The sequence below is a fragment of the Heloderma suspectum genome, chromosome 3 (genome assembly GCF_057233095.1).
Source record: "Heloderma suspectum isolate Gila_16-S chromosome 3, 16-S_ref, whole genome shotgun sequence".
Taxonomy (NCBI): Eukaryota; Metazoa; Chordata; class Lepidosauria; order Squamata; family Helodermatidae; genus Heloderma; species Heloderma suspectum.
The window spans coordinates 98,028,910-98,042,051 of record NC_139460.1 but is presented as its reverse complement, the minus strand read 5'-3'; the positions used below and the strand labels follow the sequence as shown (position 1 = coordinate 98,042,051).

The 13,142-nt window shown below is 42.1% G+C and overlaps 1 protein-coding gene across 1 annotated transcript in view; it reads right to left on the bottom strand.

Moving 5' to 3' along the window:
• Positions 1-13,142, bottom strand: part of CFAP47 (cilia and flagella associated protein 47) — a 410,934-nt gene that overhangs the window by 28,988 nt on the left and 368,804 nt on the right. The window contains exons 61-62 of the mRNA XM_084843965.1: positions 3,297-3,468; positions 789-950 (exon numbers count right to left, since the gene is read on the bottom strand). Of these exons, the coding sequence (XP_084700091.1) occupies positions 789-950; positions 3,297-3,468 (334 nt within the window). The remainder of the gene's footprint in view (positions 1-788; positions 951-3,296; positions 3,469-13,142) is intronic.

The window sequence follows — 13,142 nt, the reverse complement described above, 5'->3', positions numbered from 1 at the left end:
TCAACTGATCAGAATTTTGTTTGGTGCATTTTGTTTGATCACTGGTGGTAGGGCTGTGGGACAGGAGTAGGGCAGAGTTTGGAAGTTGTTAGAAGATACAAATACATACCCAAAAAAGCACCATTCCAAATGCTCCAGGCACAAGTAACAACAACCAACCTTATTATTTCATACTGAACTTCTATGAACAATATACCCCTCCCAACCATATTCACCATCATTATGCCTAAATGATAATCATCTGATGATGATCATTATATTTCTATAATGATCCAGGAAAGTCATTTATCTGATGCAATTTCTATTGGTGTGTTTGGGTACTTCCAGACAAAGCTTTTATTGTTCCTGCCTAATTCATGGAATTTCCCATTTGTAAACAATCCCCACCTGCTGCCCACACCCACACTGTGTTTTCCCACTGCTTCTTTCAACTTTTTTCTTTCCAGAGAAAGTATGTTAAGGAGGAGAAGATGGAATAGCTGCACAATGCCATTTGACTGGTAGCACTAGGAGCTCTCCACCTGGAAGCACCTTTTGTAGCCCCACAGACTCAATAAGCATTAACCTGCTCATGCACTGTACCCTCAATACCACATTATTTCCACATATGTCCTGATCTACTTGTACATTGGGATTTGGAGAAAATGTCAGGTAATCAATCTTATTGACTAGTCCCATACTGCTCCCTCCCTTCCCCTCCCTTCAATAAGCTGAAACTCCCAGTGGATGCTACATTTCATCCTTAAAAAAATAAAAAGCTGCAGGCATTTTTCCTTGGATATTCTTACCTTGTTTGGCTTGTAAGCCTAAAGCTAATTATAGATTCCTTGTTTAAACCTGCTGCTTCAATATTGATGACATCATCCACTTCTGGTTCAGTGGCAACGAACTGTATTGGAAACTTCCAAATGCCTCCTGTGCTGCACTGTACCACCAATGTTGCTGGATTCCTTCAAAATTAAGTTTAAAATATTCATTATAATGGAAGGCATAATGAAACATAAGTCAAATAAATCAATGTCCAAGGTGCAAGGTACAGTTCTACAGGCATATTCCTGTAGAACTGTAATACATTACACCAGTGGTTCTAAATTGGATTGTAGATATTATTTTTAGGCAGGACAGTATATTCATTCTTACTTTGGAAAGGGCTGTCAGCTAAATATGACATTATTTTTCTTATGTGCTTCTGTAAGATATGAAGAACCAAACTAATTGGTGCAGTCTAATTCGCCATACGTGTCCATTTCGGCAGCAATCTTGATTTCTGCAAAGTGACACCTTGATTTATCAGGTTGCAGAAAGGAGAACTGTTTATAATATGACAGCCCAGTAATTGAGATGTAATTTAAGTTCTAGTTTCCAAAGAAATGTAAAATTCTGTCATTAAGGTCAAGGAGAACTCCCACACACTTCACTGGGGATGGAATTTTATTCCTAAGGAAGCTATAGCTAGCAAGGGTTGTTATGATAATTATTGCTACTAACTGCCCCCTTCCCAACTGCTGTATTTATTTAAAGTGCTTTTCAGATATAGTTTATCTCAACAACACTTAAAGATACTAAAGGTGAGCAGCAATGATCCATCCAATACAGTCCTGTCTGAGACAGGATCTGAATCCATCTCTCCTAGGTTCAAGTCCAAGCCAAACTTTATCCAAAGTCCCAGATTTATGTTCTTTACTGCTCTGCAGTGTTCCCTCCCCTGCAATGATGAAGGGTAAGATATGCCAAGGCCTGTTTCGCCTAATGAGAAGTAGCATGTTTTCAAGACAATTCACTTAACTTGACACTCATAACTGAGCTAGAGTTACCCAGTATACAGCCAAAATGGCCAGACCCAGAATTGTCAAAATCTGCCATTTTCAAAAGAAGGGAAATTTGGATAAGTAACAGTATTTTCCTCTACTTTTTGCTGTAATGCAGAACTCTGGATGCATTCCAAAGCATATGGAGCCCTTGTATAACTAGGCCTCTGTAATCACTAGCAAAGGTAGTTATAAGCATACAGAGAGTTGTTTTTTGTTGGACATGAATGTGGGAGCTTTGTAGCTCGGGAGCTCCATTACAAATTTAGATTCCTGTATCACAAGGAACTGCTGGATTGACTGGGGATGCATCTACATTATGGGAGCTAATGGTGCTTTTTAGACAGTTCCAAAGCCAGGACCCAAGCATGGGGGACAGAGAATGGATAATTTTACCAGCACCTGATCTACGCTACTGCTTTACACAGGTATTGAAGTGCACTGATAACTGTTGGGGCACATTACACATTCAATGCACTGCTTTTGTAGTGTTATATCCTGCTTTTTATTCTACATTATCCAATATACCACAACAAATGTCACTGTGTGTCCTTTGAGGTATAAATGCACAAGAGGGATATAGCGTTACCATGATGGGATAGTAATGATATGACACAAGGTGTAGATCTGGCCCTGGACCCACTGGGCTTGGGGAGAACGGTTCCAGCCTGCAAACCCATTACTCTGAGGAAAAAGACAGGCTAAACTGTTCATCATGTTTCAGAATGTTTGTGTGAACTTGCTTCCCTGTATCTATGTGTATGGGGTATCCAGATCTCCTATCAGCCTTCCCCAGCTTGGTGTCCTCCAGACGTTTCCAACTTCAAATTCCACCAGCCCCAGCCAGCATGGCCAATGGTCGAGAACACTGGGAGTTATAGTTCAAAACATCTGGAGGGCACCAGTTGGAGAAGGCTGTTGTATGATCTTGGGAGAGTTGCTGGAGCCAATCAGAAGATTTAAAGCATTCTGCATGATCAGGGCTCCAAACCACAGGGAGAACCTGTGTACAGCAGACTTCCGTTTACAGACATTCCCCCCAACATGCAGGCAGGAGGGGTGGGACCAGAAGGTGGGGCAGTCTATTACAGCTATCTCAGAAAGAGTGGGAGCCAGCACTGCTGACAAGCATGCAGATTCCAGATCATTTGTGAGTGAATGAGTTAGGCCTTTGTTGTCCAGGGTGCATAAAGCGAACTGACACTAGACCCGAGGTACAAGGAACAGCATCTAAAGGGCGTTTGTCACTTATACATAATTAGTAAACATACGTGCCATACTTGGCTATGAATATAAATCAGGCATCCAGAAACTTAAGGCGCTTAAACAAAGCAAGCTGATGAAGCTCAAGGACACTCTCCTTTCCCTCCCACAATCTCTCTTCTGTTTTGAATAACTAGATCATGGGAGGGAAAGGAGGCCTGGGTTACAAATTTGTACCAGAGCCAGAGAAATAATGCTTGGGCACTGTCCTAAATACACATGTACCTTATTGGTTTGCTGGGTGCAAATACTATATTGAAAACCAAGGTCACAATTCCAGTTTTCTGATCCCGATCTTTGTTCACCAAGCTTATAGCTATTGCAGACTTTAGCTGAGATTTCACTCTTTCAGATTCAAACTCAATTTCATACATAAATTCTTCCATTGTAGAAAACCCTACAAAGACAAGATCATTATTTCTGTAGTATAAATGTATTTGGCTTTTTAAAGGGCTTGAAATTTTAAAGCTAATTTTTATACCAGAAATGAATGGTCAATAAAGAACAGTCAATCCCCACAAAAGTGACTATGTACAAGCAAGCCTTGCAGAGCACCTCTATGCATGTGTATTCAGAAGTACATCTCACTGTGTCCAATGGTCTTACTCCCTAGTAACTTGTGTTTAGGATTGCTGCCTTAATCTTATACAATTTTTAAAAAAGCCTTCAAAGCTGAAAATGGATTACAAAATGTTTGAAGGTCCCAAGGTCCTCAAAGATGGAAGTATTCCAGATCACCACCATCAATGAGCTAAGGTCCATTTATGACATCATACAATAGGTATGCTTTAGTTGTTTATTTTCATTGTTTTATGTTGCGTTATGTGATTGTGAAGTGTCTCAAGTGTAGGAGAGGCAGCATATACATGTTTATTTGATATAGAGATCTATCATTTTTTGCCTCACCATCATCCTTTGCTAACTTACAAAATGATGTGTGCATTTATATCTCTTGCATAAATTGTACTTTCTTCCAGGCTTGGCTACTGCATACAAGATGCTTATACAAGGTGATAAAAGAGCTATGAATCACATACTGGCACTATAATATAAATAATACATATCTTCATTAGGAGTCAGAGTTTTGTACATGGCATCAGAGCAACTCCTTGTTTCCAATTCTACTGAAAGTCAGCCTGCAGGCTGGTCTTATTGGCTACACTGCAGTTCTCCATCCTATCTTATTTAAGCAGATATACTCAATTGCAGACTATAAACCCGAGATTAAAAATAATGGACTGGGTCTAGATTTAGGCACATGCAACTGGGCTGGTGGAAACAGACTTCCTTGCCCCTCCTCCCCACAGCAGCCCCTTCAGCTCCCTGAAAATGCTACACAGAGGGTTAGGGGATCCTGCTGAGGGGGGCGAGCTGTGATGTGGGAAGGAGGGGGGATCCCTGAAAATCTGGGCGAAGCCTCCCTGAGTGAAGCCTTTCTGTCAATAGAAGGCTGATCCTGGATCAAACCCGACTAATTTTAAAAGTTGTGCGTGTATACTTGAGGAAACAGTGGGTAATGGATACAAGTACCTCAAGTGGGCAAGTATGCTGTTAAATACCACAATAAATGTTGCCCTTTAAGGCATCACAGGTTTTTTTCTCTGATGTGAGCTCAAACCTTTACCTTGTTTTTCATCCAGTTTGAATAATTGTCCACAGTACTTTGCAGAATAGCTTAACACATTATTTAGGACAAGCAATTTGCAGTAAGTGCAAGGTGTGGGTGGTCTCTATTGTTCTACAGCTAATATGGCACTAAGGAATGATAGATTATACTGGAAATGACAGGTCATGAACAAAGACTAAATTCTATGAGTGAACTCTTGAGTTAAAACTTTTAGGACCTACTGATTTAGATCATGCTTGGAATGATGGTCTCAATGATATGCGTACTATGTCATTAGGGTATGAATACCATTTCCTGCTTTTGTTAAAGTGATCTGTTGCTAATTGTGTACTAACCTGGTGCATTCACAGTAGGACACAACTGAAGGCTCATAATTATTCCTCAGCACAAAATGTCACCACACAGAGACTTTAACATAAAAATGAACTTAGTGGGGGAGAGAGAGAGGATGACATCATTTGACACCTACCACAGAGACAAAATTGCTACTGCTGAGCAGATGTTTCCTTCAGCAATCAAATCATTGTGTACCGCATAGAGAATGTTTATTCTACAGTTCACATCATTCAGATATGAAGACTGAACTGTAGCTGGTAATTGTGTTGCACATTCTGTCAATGCATTTCTAAAAGGATTCTATTAGCTTTGCTTCCTCCATATGTATATATAGCACCTGCCACCATTGACTAATAATACATGTGTTTATGTTTGCTGAGGGCTTTCTGTTTTATTAACTGTACTATCTCTCGGTTAAGCACTCTCAAAGTATTTTACAGCACCTGAGGACAAACAGTGTGTTTTGTAACTGCCAGTTGAAAGTATATAAAACCATCTCTCTGTGCTGGGCCCATAGCTGGTTGTGACTCTCCCCTACAAATCTAATATAGGGCTATTCAAAACAGAAAAATATAATTCGATTTTCAATGAGAGCTGCAAACTCTAAAGGCTACCACATCATCACATAATGGGAACCCCCTCTGTGAATATGTGAGTATTTTAGTTTTAGCATCTAGGCAGCTCCTTGACATACATGCTGCCTAAATACAGGGATAACAACAAGACTACGCATCACCACCACAAAAATGTCTGAAGTTGCACAACTGAAATCAAATGAAGAAAGCTCTGGATGCCCCTAAATGGCCCCAGATTTGATGAACATGGTAAAAACCATCTAGGAAATATTGGGGACTGTAACTCTTCACTTTAAAAGAACAATACAAAATAGCAAGTACAGCGAGAATCCAGGTTCCAGTGTTTCTACCTACCCACATGTAACAATGGGGTTAATGCAGTCTGGTTATGTGGCATGCCACTCTTCTAGTGCCCTGATGCTAACTAATTCAGACATGGTCAAGGACAGAAGGAGCATTACATTGCTGTTGGAAGTGAGGCTGCAACTCACTTCTGGCTGACATTAGCATACTAAGGACATCAGGCTCACACTTACAAGTCTGGAAGATGCTGCAGGGGATTCTGGACCACTGAATCCACTCAGTCAATCCACTCAGTCAATCCACTCTATTTAAGTACTGAGGTTTATGTGAGAGTAGAGTGCTATCAGCAGATAATGCTAATACAACACTTTTCAATGTATGAACCCTTTTCATATATGTATATGGACATACACAGGTCTATTTCTCACAAAGAGCAGATGAGACTGTAAGATGATGTCTAGACTGTACCACTTCTTAGGACCGCAGCTGTGGACTTGATTAAATCAAAGTTCCTCTGTACAAAACATTCTCTGCACATTGAAAAGTAGATGTCAGGAAGAAGTGTTCTAGCCTACCCCTTTCCCTAACGTGCTCGGTTTTAGTATGCAGGAATCTTTTATCACGGCAGAACATTCCATCATGCAAGCCCCCAACTGCAGTCTGAAGTAGGACCACTGAGAGGTGCATCTTTACTGCCTCTGTCTTCTGTTTGTGAGAATGGCTTGTTGTTGTTGTTCAGTCGTTCAGTCGTGTCCGACTCTTCGTGACCCCATGGACCATAGCACGCCAGGCCTTCCTGTCCTGTGCTCTCTCCCGGAGCGTGCTCAAGTTCATATTCATTGCATCCGTGATGCTATCTAGCCATCTCATCCTCTGCCGTCCCCTTCTCCTTTTGCCTTCAGTCTTTCCCAGCATCAGGGTCTTTTCCAGGGAGTTTTCTCTTCGCATTAGGTGGCCAAAATATTGGAGCTTCAGCTTCAGAATCTGTCCTTCCAATGAGCAGTCAGGGTTGATTTCCTTTAGGATGGACTGATTTGACCTCCTTGCAGTCCAGGGGACTCGTAAGAGTCTTCTCCAGCACCACAGTTCGAAAGCATCAATTCTTCGGCGCTCAGCCTTCCTTATAGTCCAGCTCTCACAGCCATACATTACTACTGGGAAAACCATAGCTTTGATTAGACGGACCTTTGTCGGCAAGGTGATGTCTCTGCTTCTTACGATGCTGTCTAGGTTTGCCATAGCTTTCCTCCCAAGGAGCAAGCGTCTTTTAATTTCATGGCTACAGTCACCGTCTGCCGTGATCTTGGAGCCCAAGAAAGTAAAATCTGTCACTGCTTCCATTTCTTCCCCTTCTATATGCCAGGAAGTGATGGGGCCAGATGACATGATCTTAGTTTTTTTAATGTTGAGTTTCAAACCAGCTTTTGCACTCTCCTCTTTCACCCTCAACAAGAGGCTCTTTAGATCCTCTTCGCTTTCTGCCATTAGGGTGGTATCGTCTGCATATCGGAGGTTGTTCATAATTCTCCCAGCAATCTTAATTCCGACCTCTGATTCATCCAACCCGGCATTTCTCATGATGTACTCTGCATATAAATTAAATAAGCAGGGTGACAATATGCAGCCTTGTCGTACTCCTTTCCCAATTTTGAACCAATCGGTTGTTCCATGTCTGGTTCTTACTGTTGCTTCTTGACCCTCGTACAGGTTTCTCAGGAGACAGGTAAGGTGGTCTGGTACTCCCATCACTTTAAGAATTTGCCACAGTTTGTTGTGATCCACACAATCAAAGGCTTTAGCGTAGTCAATGAAGCAGAAATAGACATTTTTCTGGAATTCTCTTGCTTTCTCCATGATGCAGCGAATGTTGGCGATTTGATCTCTAGTTCCTCTGCCTCTTCGAAACCCAGCTTGTACTTCCGGTAGTTCTCGGTTCGCATACTGCTGAAGCCTAGCTTGTAGGATTTTGAGCATCACCTCGCTGGCATGTGAAATGAGCGCAATTGTGCGGTAGTTTGAACACTCTTTGGCATTGCCCTTCTTTGGAATTGGAATGTAAACTGACCTTTTCCAGTCTTGTGGCCACTGTTGAGTGTTCCAAATTTGTTGGCATATTGAATGCAGCACTTTAACAGCATCATCTTTTAGGATTTTAAATAGGTCGGCTGGAATACTGTCATCTCCGCTAGCTTTGTTGTTACTAATGCTTCCTAAGGCCCACTTGACTTCACTCTCTAGGATGTCCGGCTCAAGTTCAGTGACCGCACTATCATGGCTATCAGGGACATTCAGATCTTTCCTGTATAGTTCTTCTGTGTATTCTTGCCACCTCTTCTTAATCTCATCTGCTTCTGTTAGGTCCCTGCCTTCTTTGTCCTTTATCATGCCCGTCTTTGCATAAAACATTCCCTTGAGATCTCCAATTTTCTTGAAGAGATCTCTAGTCTTTCCCATTCTGTTGTTTTCCTCAATTTCTTTGCATTGTTCATTTAAGAAGGCCTTCTTGTCTCTCCTTGCTATTCTCTGGAACTCTGCATTCAGTTGGGTATATCTTCCCCTTTCTCCTTTGCTTTTCGCTTCCCTTCTTTCGTGAGCTACTTGTAAAGCCTCATCAGACAGCCACTTGGCTTTTTTGCATTTCTTTTTCTTTGGGACGGATTTCGTTGCTGCCTCCTGAACAATGTTACGGACCTCTGTCCATAGTTCCTCAGGCACTCTGTCTATCAGGTCTAATCCCTGAAATCTATTCCTCACCTCCACTGTATATTCATCAGGGATATGATTTAGGTCATACCTGAAAGGTTTAGTGGTTTTCCCTACGTTCTTCAATTTAAGCCGAAATTTTGCAAGAAGCAGCTCATGATCTGAGCCACAGTCAGCTCCAGGTCTTGTTTTTACTGACTGTATGGAGCTTCTCCATCTTTGGCTGCAAAGGACATAATCAATCTGATTTCGATATTGACCATCTGGTGACGTCCATGTGTAGAGTCGCCTCTTGTGCTGTTGGAAAAGAGTGTTTGCTATGATCAGCATGTTCTCTTGGCAAAACTCGATTAGCTTTTGTCCTGCTTCATTTTGTACACCAAGGCCATGCCTGCCTGTTATCCCGGTGATTTCTTGACTTCCTACTTTAGCATTCCAATCCCCTATGATGAAGAGGACATCTTTTTTTGGTGTTAGTTCTAGAAGGTGTTGTAGGTCTTCATAGAACCGATCAACCTCAGCTTCTTCGGCATCAGTGGTTGGGGCATAGACTTGAATTACTGTGATGTTGAATGGTTTGCCTTGGATTCGTACTGAGATCATTCTATCATTTTTAAGATTGTACCCCAGTACTGCTTTTCCCACCCTTTTGTTGACTATGAGTGCTACTCCATTTCTTCTAAGGGATTCTTGCCCACAATAGTAGATATGATGGTCACCTGAATTAAATTCGCCCATGCCTGTCCATTTGAGTTCGCTGATTCCCAAGATGTCGATGTTCAATCTTGCCATCTCATGTTTGACCACCTCCAGCTTACCTTGATTCATTGATCTGACATTCCAGGTTCCTAAACAATATTGTTCTTTACAGCATCGGATTTTCTTTTCACCGCCAGACACATCCACAGCTGAGTGTCCTTTCGGGTTTGGCCCAGCCGCTTCACTCTTTCTGGCGCTACTTGGAAATACCCTCTGCTCTTCCCCAGTAGCATATTGGACACCTTCCGACCTGAGGGGCTCATCTTCCGGCGTCATCTCTTTTAGCCTTGTGATACGTTCCATGGGGTTTTCTTGGCAAGAATACTGGAGTGGGTTGCCATTTCCTTCTCCAGTGGACCACATTTTGTCAGAACTCTCTGCCATGACCTGTCTGTCTTGGGTGGCCCTGCACGGCATAGCTTATGGCTTCACTGAGTTACGCAAGCCCCTTCGCCACAACAAGGCAGTGATCCATGAAGGGGGTGAGAATGGCTGGTTGGATGCTAATGTGAGGAAATGATAGTTCACAGTAACTTCATTAGTTGACTGCATAATTTTACAGTATTCTTGTTCACGGACTTACATTAATAAGAGTTTTTGATCCAGCAGCTAGTGTGAAGCTGATACACTGTAGGATCTGATAAATTCTGTAGTTTTGTTAAAGTATAAAATGTTTGCAATGTTGAAATATGCTAATATTAGAAAACTTCTCAGGGAAATATTAAATGAAAGAAATGTCACCATAATAGAATGAAAGTCAAGTGCCCTTCAGTGCACGGAGCCAGCCATAAGGTGCAGAGCTCATTTTTCTACGTAATGAGCTAGATATTTATCATAAGTTTCATGTGGGCTCAGGGCTCTCTCTTTGGCTGTCTTTAGAGATGATAGGAGTAATTTATGGCTGTACGTATGCTATCATATCTGCCAGCAAGACAGATTCTGATTGTTTGCAAGGGCAACTTAGAGCTTGTTGTCATGCTGCTTTTTTCAGACAATGGATGATTCTTAAGTGAATCACATTCTCACAAGTAATACATGTCTTCTCCCTACTATTAACTACAGAGCTCTCCAAAGGGTCCCTACCCCTGACAGAGGAATTTCTCCTTGGCTTGGAAAAAAAAAAAAAAGCTGCTGCCAAGACCCCTGTTAAAGCTGCTACAGCCTATGCCGATAGCTTTGAATGGGAGGCTCCAAGAGATGGATGAATATACCAAAGTCTTATTGTAACTAATCCAGGATTATCCCTTTAATTTCTGGACCCCAAATTCTGTCCAAAAAGGTCCTTGAACCGCAGCGGGCCTAAACAGAGGCTTCTGGATGTTGCTGTGCACCAGGGTCTGGAAGGCTAAGACCCTACTGCAGAATTAATGCCGAGAACTAGGTCTTCCTTGAAGGCTGAAAAGACCCAATTTACAGTGTGAATCCCACAGACATTAGAAAGGCTTATCATGCTCCCGAACATGCACTGTGTCTCCAAGGACTCTTCCACTCTTAGCTGTAAGTGGAAGTAAAATGATGGTTCCACATTGGAGTCAGTATTGTGCTTCACCTCCATTAACACCCAGCAATGCCTATCCACATGACATGGAAAAAAATGGGGACATAGTATCATTTGACAGGACATCTGAGGAGAAAGGGGTGGAGGATGGCTTAATCCCCCCCCCCCATTTCCTTGGAGTGCTGAAATATTGCAAAACAGTGAAACATCCCAACTGATTTTCAAAGCTCTCTGAGGCTCAGTATAAGTGAGGAGGAATCCCCCCCCCCTTTTCATACTCATGTGGAGCTCTGGCAGCAATGAGAGGTCCTGCTCCTTTCCAAGCCTTCCCAATGCAAAGCAGGGAGAATTCTTCTTCTCAGCCTTGGAAAGCAGCACAGTTTCTTACTGCTTGCAAAGCTCCATGGCACCGCATTAGCCAAAGAATGGAAGAGGGGGAATTCAGCTCAAAGAGCTTTGCAAATCAGTGAGATCAGCTCAGTGCTAGAGGCAGCCCCTGACTCCGCACTCCACTCAGAGCTTATGGAAATAAAGGAAATAACAAAACATTGATTACAGCAGCAAGGAATTGGGGTGGGGAAATCTGGGCTGTAACTGTAATAGAGGAAGGGATGGGACTGTAGTGACAAAGTGAACCAGCTGATCTTCCATGGGCTTTTTTTTAAAAGTTGGAATAAATGAGGTTCCAAAAGAAATGGAAATGTGTATGCGGGGAAACAAAACAGCAGTGGTTTGATGACTACATCGTCTGGATGCTCCATAAACAAATGAGGTTCTAGATGAAACACCTAGTGTGGAAGCAGCACAAGGCAAGATGGATATCATCTGACATGGAGTTCCAACAAAGCCCAATGTATGTTACCATGAGCAGTAACCAAAGGTGTCATTCCGCAAACTCAAATAGCGCTAGTGGAGCTGTGCTGAATCTTTCCATTTCACAAGAGGTTGCCCATTACGCTTGTGCAACCAGTTGTACAAGCAGTTGTGCAACTGGTTACACAACAGGTTGCACAATGGGTTGCACAAGAGTTATGCACAACTGGTTTCACAATGGGTTGCACAAGAGTCATGTACAATTGGTTTCACAATGGGTTTGCACAAGCATAATGCACAACTGCTTGCACAACCATGTTTACGCAAATATAATTTTAGTTGGATTCTTCTCTTGCTTATAGTTCAGAACCTAATTTCCACTAGCACAACATAATTTGCACTAACAGAATGACACAGTTGGATATTGCCCCATCTGTCCTCATCCTGTTACCATGTGTACTCATCCACACTTGTAATATTCATACAATATTCAGCAGGAACATCTGTCCATGCGATCTTTAGCCTTGAGTCACGGCACAAAGCAGCATGAACGGGGATATCCAAGTGGGGAAAAACAATCAACCTCAAACTTGAACCTCTTAAAGTAGAAAAATCCCAATGAGACCAGAGCCAGAGATTAGAAGTATATTAATCATCTATTACAAAAATAGAGGGGATATAAATAAAGGAAGCATTTAAATAGGACTGGCAACTATTTATTTAATTCTATGGAGGAGTCTGGGGGTGGAGAGAAGGACTAAGATACATGGAGTGGCATGTGAGGGGTTCATATGGGGGAAGTGGCAGGAGAGGCTGCTCCAAATAAGGAGAGAAGCTGAATGAATTATTTGCATCTGTTTTCACTGCAGAAGATATTGGGCAGATAAACTTGCCTGAACAGCTATTTTCGGAAACAGAGTCTAAGGAGATGAGGCAAATAGTGGTGGTAACAAGATATGAAGTTCTAGATCAGCTTTTCCCAACCTGCTGCCCTCCAAATGTTTTGGACTACAACTCCCAGCATTTCTAACCATTGCCCATGCTGGCTGGAGCTTATCTCAGTTGAAAGTCCCAAACATCTGGAAGACACCAGATAGGGGAAGGCTAGACCTTCTAGACAAATTGAAAACAAAGAAATCACCAGGTCCAGATGGTATCCATCCAAGAGTTGCTAAAGAGCTCAAATGTGAAACTGCTGAACGTCCAACAAAAATATGTAACATGTCCCTAAAATTGGCCTCTGTATCAAAAGACTGGAAAGTAGCCAATTAAAAAAAAAAAGATCCAGAGCGGAGCCAGGAAACTACAGGCCATTTAGCTTAACATCTGCTTTGGGTACAGATATAAAGATAAATTTATCAAGCATATAGAAGGACTGCTGAAGAAGAATCAACATGGCTTGTACAAGGGCAAGCCCTGTCTCACTTTCAGAGAGCTTTCAAAATGTCAACAAGAAT